This window comes from Mycena indigotica, assembly GCF_014461135.1.
Source record: "Mycena indigotica strain 171206Taipei chromosome Unknown Mind.scaff0006, whole genome shotgun sequence".
Lineage (NCBI taxonomy): Eukaryota > Fungi > Basidiomycota > Agaricomycetes > Agaricales > Mycenaceae > Mycena > Mycena indigotica.
The window spans coordinates 1,600,854-1,620,656 of NW_023503005.1; the positions used below are offsets into that span (position 1 = coordinate 1,600,854).

Sequence of the window (19,803 nt, forward strand, 5' to 3'; positions counted from 1 at the left end):
CACTGACTGATACCGACAAGCTTGGTGCTGGACACTTCCCATATCGCACGTCATTCGACAACGCAGCTGGGGAAATCATGTCGCTCCGCTACACAGGTTTGATGATGCCGAACCATGTACAGAAGGCGATATTTTTGGCTGAAATGCAAAGCCCGTCGGAATCAAAGCCTGTGGTGGTCAAGTTTCGCGAAGCGTTACGGTTCAGCTGGGCACAGCATGCTTGCTGCCATGGGGCTCGCGCCACAGCTGCACCACTGTGAATTTGACCCGGACCTGAGGATGTTCATGGTGGTTATGGACCATGTCAAAGGATCTCATTGGCATCGTGACAATGTTTCTGCAAGTCTCGGGAATCAACTGCGGCAGGCGGTGGAGGCCCTGCATCAGGCGGGTCTTGTGTATGGCGATCTGCGTGAGCCGAATGTCATGGTCGATGAATCCGGTCGAGTTCAATTTGTCGATTTCGACTGGTGTGGGCTGGAGGGTGAAGCAACGTATCCCCTGGACATCAGCATGGGCGCGATCGACTGGGCGGCTGATGTCGGCCCGGGGTCGTTGATCACGGCGGCGGCATGACGCATATCGGCTAAGCGGAATGGGACTCTCTGATGCGCAACAGCTTTGATTTTCTCGATGCTGCCCTCTTCGATAAGCACGCGGAATCACGTTAAAAGGTCGAGGACTCAGGCTTTCGTTGATTCTTCTGTTTTTTTTCCCGTTGGCAACTAGAGGTAAGAAGACAGAGCGGTTGTCGAGTCTCACATGTGGACTGGACTGATGAAAAGCAAACAAAGTCCTTTTCTCGGCTGGCAATACATAATTCAAGGGTAAAGTACTTTAAGTAGGTATTAGTATACTGTAAGTACATGTAATGTTGATTCAGTTTTGCGCTCGTAGTATTACTTCTCGGCATCGTCAATCTTCGTCCTGTCCTCCTTCAGCGCGTAGGTGTCGTCAACAGTTGTGTCCATCGCGATTTCCTTCATCAACAGGGAAGAAAGCAGTCCCAGTCCCGCAATCCCCCGTCATGACCTGCCAAATGGTCGCCATGCTCAACGCAAACGCCGCCTGGACCTCCTGCTTCAATGGCTCTTGGAGCTGGCGGATCACAGGTATCGCGATGTAGGCGATCTCGAACCCGGGCGGGAAGCGTGAAACAAACTCGGCTGGAAGTTTTTCGTACGAGTTGGTTCTGGGTTGGTCAGAAAAATGGGAAGGAGAGAGAACTCGCGACATACCTGCAAGACTGTACTTGCGATGGTGATGCCCCATGCCTGGAAGAAGGCACGCGTGAAAGTGAAGAGGGCCAGCGCCGACGCCGGAGCGGTTGTTTGGCAGCGGGGCGAGAATGGGGAAAACTGGCGCAGAGAACTAGGGCAAAAAATGAGTATATTCGTCTGGAAATATATCACTTGAACAAACCAGCATCCCCATCCCAACACCTAGGATGATCTGATAGCCAACCCATTTTCCCGTCGACGAGTTTTCTCGCAGCGTAGAAAGCACGCCGAGGCCAACGATGATGATGGCCCATGAGAGGTAGTTGGTAGGCCGGTACTTCTTTGATATCGTGATGGCCGCACTAGCGGACGAAGGCCATTGGGGCGGTGATGAGTGCAGCGGGGAGGAAATCCACAGCTGAACGGATCGGAGAAGCGCCAAAGCAGGCTTGGAAATAGACTGGCAGGTAGTAGATGACTGCGATGCTGGTGATAGCATGGACCGCAGTTGCCAAAAGACCGGAGAGCGATGTTCGGTTCCCAATCACGTCGAGGGGGATGGTGGGGTGGCCAGGGAACTTGGCTTCGTAGACGCCAAAAACGACCAACAAGCAAAGACCAATGATTAGCGGCGCCAAGACTTGAGCGGATTCCCAAGGATAGCGAATACCACCCCAGGTTAATCCAATTATGGCGAGTGCAGAGCCAACTATGACGAGTGCGTTCCCACTAAAAAAACGTGCTCAGAAAAAAAGGAAGTGATTCAAAAATGAACTCACATCCAATCAACCTGCGCCAGTTTGCTGCGAATAGTGCCTTCCGGTCGTTTGACGGAGAGATAGCATGTAACAAGTAAGAAAGCCAAGCCAGCAAGGGGTAGATTCAGATCTGAAGACATGATAAGAACAACATATTGATGCAGAAAAGCAACATACAGAAAAGCCAGCCGTCATGCGCTGTTGCTTGCGTTGGCCAGAGCACCTCCCTATGAATGGTCATTGATTTGTCATGCAATTGAAGGCAGAACATACGATCAGGGGGCCAATACTCTAAAGCAAAAATTGAGCGATTAGTCCAGTCAAAAAGTATAACGGCACATACCGAAGCGAATGACCAGACAAGGCCCACTAAACCTTGGTATATTCCTCGTTCGGCAAGTGGAACGAGGTCTGCGACAAGAATTTCGGAGAGCGCGAGAATTCCACCACCGCCAATGCCCTGGACGGCCCGCGCTGCAATTATCATATCCTTTGACCAACAGTCAGTAAATTAGAGAATGCGTGGCAGGTTCACTTGCCATATTCTGAGAGGCCCCTGCTAATGCGCTTCCAACAGCGAAAAAGGCAATGCTGATCAGAAGAATTGGTCTTCGTCCGAAAGCATCTGCTAAGCTTCCACTGAGAGGGATGAACGCTGTACTCAACAGCGCATATGCCGACCCAACCCATGTAAAATCACCCTTGGTGTCGTTCAATGCATCCGCAATTGTCGGTAGCGCCGTCCCAACCGCCGTCAAGTCAAGTGCAGAGAGAAAAGTCGTCACGCAGATCGCGAGAAAGCTCATGTAGAATGCACGACTTTTGCCTTTGGAAGGCGTTGGCGGCAGGTACATTGGATCTTCTTGTGCAAGTGTCGCAACTGAATTTCTCTGTGATTGCTCTTTGTCGCTCGTCATTGTCGGATAAAGGAGGGGGTTGAACTGGAACGGTGTAGAATCCATCGATCGTCTTTGGTCTTTAAGACTCTCAATTTGCAGCCAGGACGCGTCAACCTTCGAGGCAACGCAGTGCATTTGTCACCCGATTCACGCGATTATAGGGCGGCAAAATGCTATCTGCCGACGAATGAAGATATCAAAGACAGATTGCAGGGAGGTTCGGTGCCTGATAAGTAGCTTAGTAAGCACGGAAACACGCAAAAACGGGCAAACCCACTGCACGGGTTACCGCGTCCGCAGCGGTCCGCTTGTCCCCAGTTGTTGCCGCCCGCTTCATTTAGTCAATTCGCGACTATGATCGGGATATACCACAGCAGCGACAGGCGAGACGTGCATGAAAACGAGGTCATACTTCGTTCCCAGGATTGTGTCTGCGTATTTAAACTGCTGCCAAGGCTGGAAAAGCTGAATCCATCTGTTGTCTGAAGCGCAAGGCAGCCATTTTTTCCACCAATGGAGTGTTTTTGTTTAACTCGAAAAGACGTAGACGTTGGCCGAGCTCATATGTGGTCTTCAGAGCAACATGACCCCATGCTAACTCAGAGCCGCAGAATGCTTGATTGTATGCGAGTAGAATTGAATTGCAGTGGAAACAGAATCGAGGGGAATATCCTTCAGCGTATAAGAAAAGGGTGATACTACTGCAGACACTGCTGACCTTCACGCTCCTCCTGGAACTGAACACCACTATCATTTAGGGGAAAGGACTTGAAGTTGCGAATGGGGGAATCGGTGCAGAAAGAGTAGCTTGTGGGTTGGGTTCGTCAACGTTGGCGCCAAATTTCTGATGCACACGTGACAATTTCCCCCTCTTGCTCTTCGATTCCGACAACGACCACAAACACAGTGACTGAGATATGGCCAACAATATAACTTGCTCTATCAGATAATCAAGCCTGGTGCTCTCAAGTCGAAGCTCGTCCAGGCATGAAACATTTGACCGCCCACCATCTCAGCATCGCCAACTATTTGCTAGTACGACTGCGACGAATTCATATGACCTGCTAGCAGGACCATTTCTGAGCATGTACAATCCGCGTATTGGGCACACGTCTGGGGACAGCAAGGCGGTAGTCGGTTCGTCAACCATTCGACCAGAAAAGCAGTAGCAGTGGTCTGACCCGTTTCGTGGCCTTTCAGCCAGTTTTTAATAATGCAATGGACAGATATTCGCCATCCTTAAAATCTTGAGGGGCATCCACAGTGTAAATGAGTGTGGGTAGCGTTGTGCTTTTTAAAAAGTTGTTGACAACTCAGCGACCAGTGTAGACCGTGACCGTCGACATTGTGGAGACGATTCGACTCTACGTGTTGCTTGCGCTCAATGCAGGCGAGTGGGACATAGTTGGCTTATGGTCGTCGTAAAGTGAAGGCTCAAGACGCAAACTTGAATTTCATCTGTTTGGGAAATCTACAATGAGTGCTATCGGCTCGTTCAACTCTACTGTCACCGTGACTGTAATGAGTTGGAAGAAATATCCTACGTGTCGTCTTGGTCGGTGCAGGTGTTACTCATTCAATCCACGACATGATTCGTCAGACCGTGGACGAACTTTGCCCACAGTTGGCCGCATTGAAGGATAACGCAATGGGATTTCCCCTCTTGAAATCAAAGGCATGCACTCAGCGCAACGATCTACACGCACAACCAGGAAATGCTGAAAACTTTGTTCAACTGATTTCCAAGAAAGTATAAAAGGTGAGAATCCCTGTCCGTCACGATCTCCCTGACAGAAGCTGTCTTGGTCTTGGTTGCACTTGCGGATCACGGGTTGGGAGCCACATCCGTGTTAATAGCAGGCCGCTTCCGAAACATACTCCAACTCTTCGCCCTTCTGCGAAGGCGTTAAATACTAGATTACTACGATGTTTTTTTTGCTGTGTTCTCTCAACTTGCTCCTTCCCACTTGATGCCGCATCGTCAACACCACCATCACCACTAGTTGCCACAACTGGACACCGCGGTGACGACTGGCCTGCTGACCTTATCCTCCGCCGCGAATATGTGAACAGGGGGGCCGCGGCACCCTTGCAAGTTTGGAGCATTGTCATCTGGCGTCCGGGCAACTGTCTCTCTACTCACGTGTGTTGCTCGGGAGATGAGCAAGGTGACCAGCTTTGATCCTTCACCAGTCGACTGTCAAAACTCAAGACTAAAGGTAAACGGCAAACGTAGGATTAGCGGTGACGACGGCTTGCCTGCTCATCTTCCGAAGCTTAAAATGCGCGAATTGGGCGGAGCTCCGGCACCGTTTAAAAAATGAGCCTTGCCGTCTGGTTGCCCCAGGTAGCCGGGCAAGCGCCATTGTTCACGTATCACGCTCGGGAGATGAACCAGGTGGCCAGCTTTAATCCCTCGCCAGTTGAAGTCGACTCCTTACTTATGTGTTTCTAGCCCATGTTGCGACGTTTCCTATGCGTGAACTGTGTGAAGCACTGGTCGCCCGTCCAAGTGGAGGCCTGGTCGTCTGGCTGCATGTAGCCGGACTAGCGCCGATACTCACGGGTGAGCCAGGTGATCCCTCACCGATTTACTGGGTTGGATAGAGGTGCTGGGGAGCAGTTGTGTTGTGAAGAGGATTTATTTGTCGTGAAGGTCCTGGTGGAGGATGCGCCCCCTTGACGTGGGCACCAGGCTTGAGAACTAAGCGCGCATCTTGTAGTCACTGTCTCATTGTGGTCATGTAGAAGAACGGCTGTAGGCGTCGGAGAGCAGAACACGATTGATCAGGATTGATCACGCGTGAACTGCCATCACATCACTGTCATCACAGAACTGTCAGGAAACAAAACCGAAATGTGCATGTACTTGCACCTCAGTTGCATGTCACCCTCCAATCGCCCTCTCTAATGCTCTCACTTGACCACCCTCCACAAAAAAATCTGTCCACTATGCCTCAACAATGTTGTCCGGGCTCTTTCACCCACATATCCAAAGCCTCAGTTAAAGCTGGATACTCTTTGACCTCAGCATAGCGGCGACAGAATTTTTTCGCCTTTTCTTGCCTGCATGTGGAAGGCCGATTCACGATCAGCGTTAATGGATCTTTCGAGGTTCCGTCATGGATTTTCAGACATACTTTTAGTGACTGAGGGTAGAGCGCACACGTTTGGCAGTCATGCATTTGCTTTTGAAAGAAATGACGTCCAATCTAGGACAAGAATTCAATGCATACACCTAATGTCACGACGTGACCCTTCGCGACACCCTTTTCCTCCTTCCTCGATGTCGATGTCCAGATTCACTACAGCGTGGTCGGTTTTCGGTCTTTGACTCATGTCTTAACCTCGCTCTTACTTATTTCAAGGATCCCGACTCATGGACAACATGTCTTAGCCTCTTTTTTTATTATTCGTGACATCCTTCTCTTCGTGCGTGGACTCGAACTGCCTCCTGCTTACATCTCTAATACCTATGCCAGATATTCGAACATTGCAGTCCATATGATCTCGTGCAGCTTAACGCGACTTGCCGAACCTTTCGTAGCTTAATTCGCGACCAACCGCACCTCTGGGACTACTCTTTCCATAATATGGCGCGAGGAGCCTCTCCTGCTTTGCCTCCGTGTCCTCTCATTCAATCTGCTGGCTACTCGATCCCTGCGTATATCACTTGGATTTTCGGTGGCGGCCCGTGTTCAGTTCAGGTGAGGCAATTCAGCAAACCATATGCGCATTGACACTGACACCGATTTCAGGAATGTGAGAAATTTTCCAAGGCCCTGCCATTTGACTTTGTATGGGGATTTCGTGCTTGTTCGGTGCGTTTCATATCTTAACGAAGCCGACCTTAACTCACTCATTCAGCCGGATTGCGAAGTCAAATTGACGTCGTATGCTTTCATTCGCCTTTGCATGTTCCAGACTGAGCAGCCATCCAGTGAAGAATATCTTCACTATGACTGGAACTGCCAATTTCGCACTCTCGGAATGTTTCGTCATCTGCCTCATGTGAAAGTCGTTTCTCATGGGATGGACGTCGACCTCTATCCGAAGCAAGCCATCGTGACGTCTGGTATGACTCTCACAGGAAATATTCAGATAATGCCACTACAAACCGTAAGACATTACCTCGTTGGGTTTCATTTCTTTGAAGGTGACTTTACATAGCCAATTACTACTCAAGACCGCCAACTACTTGACGATGTATGAATATGCTTCCCGTTCCAGGTGTCAACTGACTATCTCAGAATGCGTCGGAGTTGAAGAGCTGGAAAACGAATTACTTAGTTGAGACAAAGGCGGTGACACGAGCAAATATGGAATTGTACGCTTTGCGATCTATCTGTCGAGCTGGGGTTCAAACTCATATCGTCTTAGTATTCTCAAACGCGCAAATGAAGACCTCGAGAAAGCCAAAAAGCTTCTTCAGTACAAGGCTGTCAGAGCAGCCGTGGCTGTCTTCTCCCGTGATCTTCAGCTTTTGACCGAGTGTGGTTTGTGACCGTCGGTTTCCCTTGAGATGCAATGACAAGTTTCAGTTTGGACGCGGCTAGACATCCCAACTGAGTTGAAGGCTCATTGTCCCATTGGTACGCATGTTATGTTGTATGTACATGAACCCTGAAGCGAGGTCTCATCAGATATCTTAGCGGCACAACCAGACAAGCAGTGTTGTGGTGACTGCCCGAACTCGAAGCGTCTGTTTACTCCGCAATCCCTCGAAAGCCATCAGTTGGCTAAGTGTGTTGAATCATTATTAAACAGCTCAAGCACCGATGACTAACTTGCAGACATCCCCACCTTGTGGTGAAACAGCCTTGTCCTGAGGAGTTTGCGCCGTATGCGTTCAAAGCTCATCGCTTATCTCGGTGCGTCTCTCGTCAATTAAGAGTCTGAGCACCGGCTGACTGAGTTCAGACATCCAGCAATGGCGCAACCATTAGCAAACTTGAAGCGTTGCGTTGACTGTCCGGCCTTGAATCGCCTCTTTACTGAGGATTCCCTTGAACACCACCAGCAAGCCAAGTTTGTCTATCTTCATTCGAGAGTTCGAGCACTCGATGACTGGTTTGCAGACATCCGGACCGTATAGTGATGCAATGTTGTGGTGACTGCCCACAATCTGCTCAGATGTTCACCATGAGCAGACTTCGAGCCCATCGCCTGGCCAAGTATGCCTACTGCCGTTTGAAAACCTGACCACTCGCTAACTCAGTTGCAGGCATCCAGCTTGAGTAAGCCTTCCCTTTGCCAATTCTCCCACGATTACCATACAGTCTACCATATAAACCGAACGCACTTAACTACACTACACTACACTACGATTACGGAACCAAATATCTTCACAGTCGACGAGTAAGACTGAAGGTAGAATAGATCAGCAATGAAATTCGTAGCTTATTTAAAGGCCCGAGAACGAGACCATAAACATGAACAATATGGTTAAGACGATGAGGAGGAGGACCAGACAAGTCGTCCCGGCTCTTTCCACGCAAATGCCGAGTGCGGAGACGCGTCTTCGTAGTTCCCCTCGAGCTTGGCCTCTGTTTCCTCCATCGCCCGCTTGTCTTTCTCGAGCAACTCAGCAAAGTAGACTGAGTTGCGCTTCAGCTGCTCGGCCATCACTGCCGTTTAGTGCAGGCGGAGTGGTCGACGCAACAATCTGCTGATCTAGCAAAGAGTGAGATGGCTTGTTCACTGTCGGTGCGAGAAGCAAATCCTTGTTCTATCATGTGTTTAGCATAAGACCATCTAAACAAGTCAACTTATCGTACAGGACTACGTCCAACTGACGCGCCCCGAAACGAAACTGAGGCGAAAATGCTCGTCCCACGTCAAGCATCGAGATCATTCGGTAGCGAACCGTTGTTAATTTTTTCCAGCTGTGTTTGCGTATAAAAATCGCGCATGGTCTTGCTCAACTCTAGACTGCCCGAGTCACTTAATACCAGGGTGCGTCTTGGAAGGGGATGAACACGAAGGAGTGTCCGCGTGAGTTGTCTGATCAGCTGCAAGGGACCAAAAGAATGTCGTTGGCCTGGCCGGCGTAGCTGCCATTCGCTCAATCCGCTGCACAATTCGTCAAATCGTCGACGAACTTCGCCTATGGTTGGCCGCATTGAAGGATCAGGTAACGTCATTTCCTTGACGAGTGGTTCAAGGAATCGGAGGGATGGACGAATGGAGTGCTACACTTGATTAAGCGCTAACGCTCGATACTCGTAAAACAGGGAAACGTGCCTTTTTCGAATCCTCCGGGGGATAAAGGAAATCTTCCTTCAAGAGATTTCCGAGAAAGTATATGTCGGTGGGGAAAGGGTTGCATGCGAAAAGGGTTTTGTGTTCTGGTGGTGATTTGTCCCCTGCAAGGATTATATCTTCTAAAGGCGGCCCATCGGCCGGGTCATATTTTTTAGAAAGGCCAAAGTCTATCAGATAATAACGCGGCCAGCATTCGGTGCGAGTGATGTGATTTGCACGGTTGCGAGCTTCAGGGTCTTGCCAGGTGTGGATTGGATGGTACCCAACAGGAAACAGCAGGGTTGGGTCTTGGACGATATTGAAATAACAGCAGTCACTGAACAGACGTCATGATCATGGGTTGGCGACAAGGCAAACGACTTACCGGTGAGCAACGAAGTTTTCATGCATAAATTCAATACCCTTGGTTGCATGAGACAGTCACATAGACCAGGGCCAACAGGCGCACCTCGAAGATTTGTCTGAAGCAATCGACCACTTCGCCCACAGTGTCGAACTTGGGAACGGAGAACTCAATGAATCGAGGCATGACAAGGATTTGTTTTTGAGCGTCCTCCGGGTCTTGGAGGACATCTAGAATAGGAATGCAATGGTTCCTTGGGTTTGCAGCCAATGGAGGGGAGGAGAACATGAGGGCAATTTCCACTTCGTCAGGATGGACGCTGCTTCGTACGGTCTTGAACATGACTGGCTTGTTGTCAACAATACGATGCGCGTCCATGATGCTGGACTTCTGCACGGTTATTAGCGGGGCAGTATTGTGGACGAGCCACCAACAAAGTGAACGGCCTCATATTCGCGCAACGCCCACCATCCAGCGTTGGGAATGTACTCTGGATTGAACTTGGGACGGAGACGATAGCCAGCTGTCTCAAGAAAAGCCCGACGCTCGAACCAATATAGTTCGTGTGTCTGGCGATGCAGCGCAAACGCCGACATTGCAGGGATGAAGCCTGCGGGTAAAGTCGTGGCAAGAAGTCGTGAGGCATAGATTCTTTGATCACCGTGGGAATTTGATTCGAGAGGTAACTTTTGACAGAGAACGTTGAACTTCGTCTTACGATTGGCCATCCAAGTTACTGTACTTTTATTAACCTTTGTATGCACACCTCATGGTGCTACATACTTAAGCTTGACAATGACCGTGGGGTCAAGGTGACCTACATCTTACTTCCTCCATGTCCGTCTTCTACCCACCTGCGACAACAGCCAAAAAAACACTGAAAACAATGGACAAAAGTCTCGACGAGCTTGAGCAAACCGGGAAATACTGGACGAAAGAAGACGATCTCCCGGAAGTTGTATCAACTTACTCAAAGGACGTGACTCGGACAATCTCATCGCAGTTCTCATGCTAACAAGTAATCTAGGCAAGCGACTCGACGCGATAAGCTATGTGCCAAGATTAACGAGTTACCTCTTCGTGGTACTTTCAGTGTTGAAACTCGCAAAACCGCGGCGACATTGCATCATGACGCGCAAGTGCTCAAGGATAAGATCGTAGTATGCAGTTTCCATCTCCGCTTTGGATCTTCTCTGACACTCGATGGAAGAAAACATCCAACGAGAAACGGAAACACTTGCCCTCGAGCTCGACTGCCGCTCAGGTCGGAAACCAATATACAGAACCCGAGAGCTCTGAAGTCGATATCGTTATCCCTGAAAGGTTCATCGCTCTTGTCCCCATCAGAATCCAGCTCACATTATTCGGAGGCCACCAAAGAGAGTTGACCCATTGATGTTTGTCCAGTGTTATTGCCACTAATACAAGCCACTGAATCCAGTATCAGTGAGAAATTGGATCTCGTGGTGCGTTGTCTGCCATCGCAATTGCAATCATGTTGCTGTGAACGTGTTCCATTTTGTTAGAAGCAGAAAGAGCATCGTGTGCTCTCACTGGTGAAGCCCCCGGACACAGCAGTCCGTCCATTCTATATGAATGAGACGACTAAGGTGGGTTCCTACCTTCGTGTCTCCGCCTTTATGATTGAACGACCACAAAGAGAAATAATGTTCCGCGCAGAGGTCAACTGAGGGTCCAAAACCCTGATCCCCCAGCTCGGCACCATCAGCGGTAAGCCATGCATATATTCGACACCGGCTTCCTTCACTTTCGCAAAGTCTCAGCCAGGCCACCCACAACGCCGATGAGGGTTCCACAGCCGCTGGTTCTGTACATGAGACGGAGCCGAGTGAAGACGACAACCACACAGACGCTAGTCACTGCGCTGATGACGCCTCTCAGAGAAACATGGACGATGTTGACGATGTTGCGGCGGACATTCTCAGCAGCGCGATGCACTTGTGCCGGCCTGCCGCGCGACGTTGAGAGTTGAATAGTGCATTTGTATAGACTAGGGGGTAGTTAGATTATTGGTACATCTTCGGGTTCCAGCAAGATAACTGAATGCTAGCGCAAGTCCTACTCAGGACTTCATAAAAACAAGCACACTCTCATAAACTGCCCAGCCAATAGCTAAAGAAACCTGTTCTCAGCGATGCGAAGGGGCACGCAAGATAAATACCTGAGCTGAAGATTTTGCGTGATAGGCGTAGCGAGGCTCCATCAAAGAAGCCTAAAATTCCACGTTGCTAAGCATACAAGATTTGAGCCACTATAGCTGCGATCTGTTCACGTCGGCGCACCTGCCATATCGTTCTTGTTGTCCGAAAGAAGCCATCATATCGGTTCTCGTTTCGTACTTGCACTTTGGTCTATCCTCGAGTAAGACCGAGTTCGACGACGTCTAGGTGGGAATCACCTTGATCACATCGAAAGGGTGTGTTGCCATTGTTGCGATGGCTCCAGCTGAGGCGCCGCTTATGGTATGTATAAAGGCAGATTGAGTCTCTGAGTGTGAGGGAAATGCAGAAGCTGTTTTGAAATCAACCCAATGATAACTAGCCCATAGCTGGTCCTCACCAGATTGTTTTTTGATGCCTTCGTAAACAACTACGAAAATTCCTGCGTAGGGCGCGTCTCTTAGCGAAGATGCCAGGAATCCACGAAAGAGTTCAGAGGGGCCCGAACGCGCTATTGAAGCCAGTGCGCTGGACAGACTTGTATATGAGTACATGTTACTCTGATGAACAGTGAGCACGACCGTGGGTATTCACTGAATGACACATACCTCGTATCTCGCTTTCAGCACAGAAAATGGATTGAGTAGGAAGCCAACGGCAACCCTGGCAGTTGCTCCAGCAATGAGGTTCCCCTGGCTGCTGAGTTTCGGGAGAACAGACGTGCTTTGGGTTTCAGACCGTCCAGAGACCGAAAAATAGGCCGAGTTGGCCATGACGGTGCGCAGTTGAGTTAAACTCGTCATATACAGAGATACCCCAGGGACATTTCGCACGAGACTTGCGCCAGTGCCCCGCCATAATCCGGCAATACCTTGTGAAGCGACAATTTGTCGGCTGGTTTGAAGGAGAGACAAAGGATTCCGCACTGTCTGCGCGCCGTCGCCTTGTTGCAGTCGCGTTTTCAGAAGATCAACTTTTGAGTTCGGGGAGTTAGGAGGGGATATTCAGCGGTATTGAACGTTCTGACACGGTTGGAGAAAGATCGTCGACGCGAAACCAGAGAGCGCGCCTGGAGGGACGAGTGTGGGACAAAATAGAAACAAAAAGAAGACGCATTCTGCTGACCGGAGCCCATTTGCTGTTTGATATTGCTCATTCCTCAACAAACGATACGCTTTTCAGAAAAGTTTGCCTCGAAGCAGGATGGAGGAAAGCGGGTCGTGGTGTGACCAGTCGTGACACACAACTTGGCTTAAACGACAATGGAGGGCAGGGCGCCAATTCCAACCGCAACCAAAGGTGCCCGGCAATTGAGAGCATGTCTTCTCTGCTCTATCGTACTTCAGCCTATCGACTTTCGAAGGCAAGGCTGCCCGAACTGCGAGGAGATCCTGCAGGTAACTTCTTCGTTCGTTTTTGCTCAGTTGCTGACTCAAAGTCCAGATGAAAAACTCTGGAGACCGAATCGCATCGTGTACTACGACTTACTTTGACGGAGTTATTGCCGTCATTGATCCAGAGAATAGCTGGGTCGCCAAATGGCAGCGGACTTGTTTGTTTCCAGTTCCATACCGTTCGTTGTTCATTGGCTCAACCTACCACCCTAGCGAAATATGTCATTGGAATGTATGCTGCTCGCGTCAAGGGACGTATTCCCGAAGATGTTGAAGCCGAACTCGAAAGCCGTGGCATCAAATACCGTCCCAGAGACCAAACTGAGATGGACTGACTCGTTTGAAAGGAAAGTGGATTTGTCATGTGTGTCCTATACGTTGTGAGTGCTTTACAATATTGCTCTAATTACAATTATTCTACATTTACCCAAATAGATGTACAGCAAGTTAACTCCGCCCAGAAGGATTTCACAGTAACGAATGCAGGGCTTGGTCGTATTGGTGGGGCATATGAGCGCTGTAGAGAAGGGATCAGAACCGCGACAAGGCTATGCAAGGCATTTGGGTACCTTAGCATGTCGCGAGCAAACACTATCTGCGAAAACACTTTCTCCGGCTCAAGCACCTCAAATAAACGCAATTTGTCTGGTGCACTGTCTGAATTCGATGTCTGTCGATGAGCTGGAGCAAAGTCGTTGTCCCGCATCGCCCATAACACTCGCCCAGGCGGCACCATATTCGCCCAATGCATGTTGGCCTCCAACGTTTTGCGAACGGAAATAAACTGTGGCTTGTCAAGCTCTCTGATCAGACCAAGTCAAGGTTACTTACCCAATGAGGATCATCTTCGGTGCCTGTCCCTGCCCTCCACCGCTTCGCTCGTGAAGTCACCGCAGAATACCCAGCTGCGCTATTTGGCGATATTGTGCTGGCAGGTTCTTCACCATCGCATAGCCACATCGCAGCATTCCCCAGGTCTCGAATTGCGCCCAGATTGAGACGAGAGACGACGTCATGTGAGTAGACAAAAGACGTTATCAGTCGTTCGGAAACTTTGCCCAAAGCAGGGTCAACCAGGGACGGTGGGGCAAAACAGTAGACGGAAACTCGTCGGCCAACTGGTAATCCGCTAGCTGGAATTGTGAGACAGGTCTTTGGATCGGCCCACATCATCCCTAGAAGACCAGCGACTCCAGCCCCAAGACTGTGACCACACAAAACAAGGTCTGACAAATATAAGATAAGATAACAACATCCCGACCAGACACTTACCGTAATCGGGGTTATGATGAAGGGCCTCATGGACAGCCAATTGTACTGGTTTGCCCACCCCACCCATTACTCGAGCCATTCGCAGCATCCCTCCGTGAACATGATATTGTGAAGACGCAGTTGGGGCATGAGCCTCGGCTTGTGGTCTGGGGAATATAAAACGGCCAGGTACACGATGAAGATCATCCTCAGTCATCGCAGGAGTTGTCGCCGGCTCGAACTCATCTTCTTCACAAGTCAGATCTGCCGCTATTTCGTTGAGACTCATTGTTCCTGCTTTAGTTGAGTACAAGCGATAAGCAAGAGAGACCTTGCACCTCGTAAAACTAATACTATTTGGCCTCTGGTGTTTTGTGAGATGGAAAAAGAACGAAATAAGGCTGACTAACCTTGAATGATCCGTTAAAACCCAATAACGAGGCATAAGGTGCTCCGCCCCAATTTTGGCAGTGGATCGCATCTTCTCCTGAACATCTGCGTCCGCCTTATCAACCGAAGTGTTGGCATACCGTTCGAAAATCTCATGATCATGCTTTCCTAACAAAACGTCCCACCACGAATATTGTGCATCGCCTGGTCCAGAAGGGGCGCTGAACTCTGAGAAATCACCTGCGGCTTGAGCTTCAGACGCATCGATCGCATGCGCTAAATTGGCTTCCTCCGCTGCCTTTTGTGATGCAGAATTTGCAGACGCGGGACCATGAGGGGTAGTCAATGATACTCCAAAGAATAACAAACTCGCGCCACCGTAACCTGCAAGTACAAGTTTAGATAGGCGTCGGAGAGTAGTCTTGAGTTGAGCGTTAGTAAGCCTTCGGGGCTCTGGTACGACAGTGGGCCGTTTAGATATAGGTGCAGATGGTTTGCCGCTCATAGTAAAAAAGGATTGGGCTCGGATTGGATTTGCTTCGCCGATGTCGGCAACAATAAGTTGACCACTATGGTTTGGAAATATTATATCAGACGTCACGCGAACCCTTGAGTTTCTGCAGCATGCCCTCAGCATGAAAATTGGCACGAAAGACCAATCTACCCACCGTCTTGCGCGCATAATTGACTCAAAACTCTTCGGCACATCTTTCACTGGTATCTCCCGCATATGTTTGAGCCATCGCGTCTCATCCCATTCCTGAGTTACACCCTGCAGTGCAACCCAAGCAACAATGGCCCTTGCTAGTTGGGTGATGCCAAATTGTCGCTCAGGAAGACTGGCCCCCGCGGGAGGATGTTTCAGCTCGCGTTTGACAAGTGTGATGAACGACGTCAGCGAAAATGCTGCCTCGCTGCTACTGCTGCCAGTAATTGCAGAAAGCAGGTTTATAGAGCTATGGGCCGCTAGAAGACTTGTCGATGTAATATACTCGCTGGCAAAGATGGGCTTTGCCAAATGAGCCGATTGTGGACCAAGCACAAGCACTCACCGCCATAGCAATCGCCTCTGCCACTGATAGAACGGTCGAGACTGCTCCGCTAACTATGGGTCGTGCAACATAGATTCCACCAAATAGTGTGTGGTCGACAACGGAAGCAGTAATTCCAACAGCAGTCGAGGTGACGCCCCGGGTTACAGCGAACCCGAGCCGGGTGGTGGTCTTGACTGCATGAAACCCCCAGCTAGATAGATTCGAAGCTGCGTCGATAGTTGTGCGAGTGTAGGTATCCCAAGTCATGGTAGTTCGGAGCAAAGAATCATTATTGCATCGCGACGCATGTGAAATCACGTTGACTGCCAGTCTTCCAGATTTGGCAATTTGTGAGCAGCTATCGCGCGATGTTTTTTTTGGTGGAGTACAAGTACAAGAGACGGACTACTAGCTAGATAAATATAACACAGCGTCTCCACTAATGAAATCCATGTAGATAGCGTAAGGCAGTAAGATACAATCTAGAGAGCAACACCACGGACAGAAAAGCACAACAAGAGAGAGGAGCCAACACACACCACCATCATGAGCCACCGCCCGTAGCTCGCCGTCGCCGCATAGATCGTTTGGAGGACTGCTCAGTCGCTGGCGCGGGTGGTTCTTTGCGTTTGAGTGATGCAGCAGGAAGTGATGGTGTGCCACCACTGGTACTGGCGGTGGGAGTTGATGCGGAAGCAACTGAGCCTTTCGCGGGGATAGTCTTCAGTTGTTTTTGCGGTGAATTAGCGGCTGATGGCGGCTGATTTTGGGGAGAGCTCATAGAGGAGGTCGGTTGGGGAGGGGGTGGATTCGTGACAGAAGGCGGAGCACTTGAATACAGTGTACCAGGTAGCGAAGAACTACCCTGGAAAAACGAGTTTGGAGGAGCACCGTTCATGATGGCCTGCTGTGGATGTTCTTCTCGCAGTTTGTCCGTAAAAGATTTGAGAGCAGCTAAAAACCATTAGGTGAGGAAACAGATACGAAGCTCAAGACACACAAAGTGGTCCCATATCATGCTCTTTCGCAAAAGTTATCAACTCCTGCATCTGCCCGACGCTTTCCGCAAGCTGAGACATATGAGATCCAAACTGAAGAGAATGATGCGATTGACGTACCTCCAGACACCGCATTGTAGCTTGAGGGATCCCAAAAGCGTTCACAGGTTCTCCAGGTATCGAAGCGTTCTCTAAAACAGCACGTGGCTCCTCCCACTGTTTGTCCTCCTCGACCATCCCATTGGCCGAAGCCGCAGGTGACTCCTCCTCCCTTCTGGTCCCAGCTATCGAATCGAGTGCAATATATTTGTCGTGAGAGTGAGCGTCGAACTCAAAATCGTCGAATTTGATAACGAATTGAGGATTTGTACCAGAAGCAGTCGATCCAGGAGCAGGAGCGCAGAGAACAAGATGTACAATTAACGGACCGCGTAAGGTCACGACATGGCCGTTGTTATATCGGCAAGTCCAAACAGCAGCGACGCATTCGATGATTGCATGTCCTGGGGCATATAACCGCTCGCGCGCGCCGTCAAGTGAGAAAGACATCGATTTGACGCCAGATTGAGTGGTCACAAGAAAAAACCGCGGAAGTATAGGCACACCAATTTCTATGAGAAATGAGGTGGTGAAACCCAGAAGATGGCAAATCGCGTACCAAATGGTTTTGCTTCATTTTTCATGCTATCCCGCCACAAAGTGAGCTTCATGATGGCTTTGGGCGTGAAATACTCCTGAATCATGTTGTGCCAGAATGAAAGGTTTAGTTTTTGTCGCTGAGCTTGTCGTTAGGGATACAAACAAAAGGGTAATACAATAATACCACTCACGAGAATTTGTGGCGTGTCAGAACCTAAGACTCCACTAAACTGCATGACGCGGAAGAGTCCTTGGCCGTGACCCAGCGAAAGAGCCGTCATGTCCGCCGCTGGTGGTCTGGGCACTGTCTGGGTGAGAACAGCATTGGCATCTGGAGGGGAAGCAGAGGCAGATAAAAGGGTGCCATCTGATGCGGGAGGAGGAGGTCCTTGGGTCGGAGGACGTGGGGCAATGGGCTGTGGATGAGAAGAAGAGCCGGAGCTTTCTGGTCGCTGGTTTGATGGCGGTAGAGGTTGTGGCGGTTGAGGAGGCATGCGCACATTCCCTGCAGGGCGAGGTGGTTGAGATGGGCCAGCAGCGCTCGATAGCGGCCTGCCTGGTGGTTGCTGAGGCTGCTGTGGCTGTGATTGTGGACGGGGCATAGGCTCAGGGTGATGTTGTTGTTGGGAAAGTGGGCGAGAGGGGATGAAGAAATTATTATCGTGCGGGTGCTGCATCGACAATTGGGTCGGGGTGGGAAAGCCTCCAGCATTCCGCGGAGCCCCCGGAGGAAACTGCTCTGGTGGTACGGGCGAGCCACCGAAAGGAAATGAGGCCCGAGGCGGGAATTGGTTTTGTGGTGGGAAATCGTTGAACATGGTGTCTGGGTGGACGCGTTGAGGCATGCCTCCTCCCATTACAGGTGTATGAGAACGCGGCGAAGGCGGTGGTGGATTCGCAAAGGCCTGGTTTGGCTGACCCAAACTATTCATAAGTTGTTGGCCAGGTGGCCGTGTAGGCGTTCCAACGAGTCCTCGCATCATTTCAGCTTGGCGAACTTGTTGTTGCTGCATCATCATCCGCTGCATATTCTTGTTGAATAATGCTCGTAAAACTCGAGGAGGAAAAAAAGCAGATACTACGCACCTGTTGTTGCTGCTGCTGTATATGCTGAGGGTTGCCTGTCATGAGACCAGGGTTTGAAGCAACTCTACGGGTACCAACTGGCCCAGGCATCATATTTGGCGGAAAGCCCATTCCTGGATTCATTGCTGGTGGCATTCCTGACATGGCAGGGTTCATCGGCCGACCAGGCCCACCTCTCATCGGCAGTGAACGAGGGTCCATATTGGGAGGAAAACGCCCGCCTTGAAGCATTGCCATGGGAGGATTACCTGGCTGCTGGAAGGCGGGGTTGTTCAGAGCAAAACTCTGGGGGCCCTGGCGCAAAATCGGGTTGTAGTCGTCGTGGAAGGTAGCCATTCATGCGCCCCGACTGTGACGGGGAAGTGTGACATTTAGCGATGGTCAGAAAACTCAAGTACCACGAACAAAAACTCCTCAAGAAAGTCGATTTCTTGAATGTATGCCTTCGTTTGACGCTCTAAGGCTTCTCAGGCATGTTATAGTGGAAACAAGATGCAAATCTACGCGAAATAAAAGTCATGCGGAGGTACCATATCCAAAACCGCGAAGACTACACAAAGTAAACAGTGGCAACTCTTTGCGTACCGCTCTAAGGCCACTCAGATACAACAAGCTATGTGGTTCGCTGCGATCCTTCGCCCACCGAATATCCTTGCTCCCCGCCCAAGATCCATTTCGCGCAAGAATGGAGGCCCAACTTCTCTCCAAACTATACGATATGGGCGTTCTGAACACCATGGCAAAACTCAGCGACGTTGACAACAAGCTTACCGTGTCTGCTTTCTGTCGTCGTCGACTGGCCGTATATATGTGTATGTCCAAAATGGCAGAAACCGTCAGCGCTGTGAGTTTTCCCCTTTCCCTTTCAATATGGTTCAGCTCGCCTTCGATTTTGGTCTGATAACGCGCACTTTGCCGACCACTCCGGGCGAAAGCTGTTGAGTGTTGACCACGATTGTTGTGGGTCTGCATGTATCGCGAAGAGAACCAGAACGAGTCATCTTTTATCAAAACTACCTTCGACGGTTACGATCCTCCGAAAATTCGAATGCTAGCTTACACTTGTCTCAGGCTGCCAAATTCATCGAGCAAGGCCACGTCCGTGTCGGACCCGACACAATAACCGATCCTGCATTCCTAGTAACAAGGTTCGTCCTCTCTTTTACTGCTTCGGGAGATTTGCAGCTTTCATTACACCAGACACATGGAGGACTTTGTTACTTGGGTCGATACGTCCAAACTGAAACGCACAATAATGACCTACAATGATGAGGTGGGTGTCCTACTTAACCCTCGTTTCCCTCACTAAATGTTATCAGCTTGATGATTTCGACTTGCTATAGCATT

The 19,803-nt window shown here is 50.0% G+C and overlaps 10 protein-coding genes across 10 annotated transcripts; 5 read left to right on the forward strand and 5 right to left on the reverse strand.

Moving 5' to 3' along the window:
• Positions 1-228: 228 nt before the first annotated feature.
• MIND_00687900 (uncharacterized protein) lies at positions 229-576 on the forward strand (the record flags this gene model as incomplete). The annotated part of the gene is made up of 1 exon (XM_037363587.1): positions 229-576. The coding sequence occupies one exon, from the start codon at positions 229-231 to the stop codon at positions 574-576; it is 348 nt and encodes a 115-aa protein (XP_037219231.1).
• Positions 577-899: 323 nt separating this feature from the next.
• On the reverse strand, positions 900-2,940 carry MIND_00688000 (MFS domain-containing protein; the record flags this gene model as incomplete). The annotated part of the gene is made up of 9 exons (XM_037363588.1): positions 900-980; positions 1,033-1,371; positions 1,423-1,638; positions 1,682-1,949; positions 2,000-2,108; positions 2,156-2,201; positions 2,252-2,269; positions 2,322-2,452; positions 2,514-2,940. 9 exons carry the CDS (start codon positions 2,938-2,940, stop codon positions 900-902), a joined length of 1,635 nt encoding a protein of 544 aa, XP_037219232.1.
• A 3,007-nt stretch (positions 2,941-5,947) lies between these two features.
• Positions 5,948-8,114, forward strand: MIND_00688100 (uncharacterized protein; the record flags this gene model as incomplete). The annotated part of the gene is made up of 16 exons (XM_037363589.1): positions 5,948-5,991; positions 6,037-6,192; positions 6,246-6,309; positions 6,360-6,584; positions 6,636-6,698; positions 6,745-6,770; positions 6,819-6,996; positions 7,048-7,083; positions 7,128-7,204; positions 7,258-7,373; positions 7,419-7,469; positions 7,521-7,620; positions 7,671-7,748; positions 7,798-7,905; positions 7,956-8,051; positions 8,102-8,114. 16 exons carry the CDS (start codon positions 5,948-5,950, stop codon positions 8,112-8,114), a joined length of 1,431 nt encoding a protein of 476 aa, XP_037219233.1.
• Positions 8,115-8,714: 600 nt separating this feature from the next.
• On the reverse strand, positions 8,715-10,125 carry MIND_00688200 (Protein kinase domain-containing protein; the record flags this gene model as incomplete). Its single annotated transcript, XM_037363590.1, has 5 exons — positions 9,919-10,125; positions 9,590-9,874; positions 9,506-9,543; positions 9,109-9,457; positions 8,715-9,068 (listed from the first exon to the last, which is right to left on the reverse strand). The coding sequence occupies exons 1-5, from the start codon at positions 10,078-10,080 to the stop codon at positions 8,715-8,717; spliced, it is 1,188 nt and encodes a 395-aa protein (XP_037219234.1). The 5' UTR covers positions 10,081-10,125.
• A 245-nt stretch (positions 10,126-10,370) lies between these two features.
• On the forward strand, positions 10,371-11,470 carry MIND_00688300 (uncharacterized protein; the record flags this gene model as incomplete). The annotated part of the gene is made up of 8 exons (XM_037363591.1): positions 10,371-10,459; positions 10,512-10,644; positions 10,695-10,807; positions 10,855-10,881; positions 10,932-10,950; positions 11,011-11,094; positions 11,145-11,215; positions 11,263-11,470. 8 exons carry the CDS (start codon positions 10,371-10,373, stop codon positions 11,468-11,470), a joined length of 744 nt encoding a protein of 247 aa, XP_037219235.1.
• A 97-nt stretch (positions 11,471-11,567) lies between these two features.
• MIND_00688400 (Mitochondrial glycine transporter) lies at positions 11,568-12,467 on the reverse strand (the record flags this gene model as incomplete). The annotated part of the gene is made up of 6 exons (XM_037363592.1): positions 11,568-11,617; positions 11,667-11,733; positions 11,788-11,856; positions 11,904-12,016; positions 12,065-12,224; positions 12,273-12,467. The coding sequence occupies 6 exons, from the start codon at positions 12,465-12,467 to the stop codon at positions 11,568-11,570; spliced, it is 654 nt and encodes a 217-aa protein (XP_037219236.1).
• Positions 12,468-12,926: 459 nt separating this feature from the next.
• Positions 12,927-13,509, forward strand: MIND_00688500 (Transcription elongation factor SPT4; the record flags this gene model as incomplete). The annotated part of the gene is made up of 5 exons (XM_037363593.1): positions 12,927-13,061; positions 13,108-13,216; positions 13,272-13,313; positions 13,372-13,438; positions 13,494-13,509. 5 exons carry the CDS (start codon positions 12,927-12,929, stop codon positions 13,507-13,509), a joined length of 369 nt encoding a protein of 122 aa, XP_037219237.1.
• A 17-nt stretch (positions 13,510-13,526) lies between these two features.
• Positions 13,527-16,000, reverse strand: MIND_00688600 (Lipase class 3; the record flags this gene model as incomplete). Its single annotated transcript, XM_037363594.1, has 8 exons — positions 13,527-13,575; positions 13,628-13,842; positions 13,890-14,284; positions 14,331-14,603; positions 14,648-14,673; positions 14,720-15,316; positions 15,368-15,708; positions 15,752-16,000. The coding sequence occupies 8 exons, from the start codon at positions 15,998-16,000 to the stop codon at positions 13,527-13,529; spliced, it is 2,145 nt and encodes a 714-aa protein (XP_037219238.1).
• Positions 16,001-16,277: 277 nt separating this feature from the next.
• Positions 16,278-18,792, reverse strand: MIND_00688700 (uncharacterized protein; the record flags this gene model as incomplete). The annotated part of the gene is made up of 6 exons (XM_037363595.1): positions 16,278-16,687; positions 16,734-16,803; positions 16,852-17,342; positions 17,390-17,507; positions 17,562-18,401; positions 18,457-18,792. 6 exons carry the CDS (start codon positions 18,790-18,792, stop codon positions 16,278-16,280), a joined length of 2,265 nt encoding a protein of 754 aa, XP_037219239.1.
• A 41-nt stretch (positions 18,793-18,833) lies between these two features.
• On the forward strand, positions 18,834-19,799 carry MIND_00688800 (S4 RNA-binding domain-containing protein; the record flags this gene model as incomplete). Its single annotated transcript, XM_037363596.1, has 6 exons — positions 18,834-18,893; positions 18,939-19,015; positions 19,060-19,300; positions 19,528-19,604; positions 19,657-19,729; positions 19,776-19,799. The coding sequence occupies 6 exons, from the start codon at positions 18,834-18,836 to the stop codon at positions 19,797-19,799; spliced, it is 552 nt and encodes a 183-aa protein (XP_037219240.1).
• Positions 19,800-19,803: the final 4 nt, after the last annotated feature.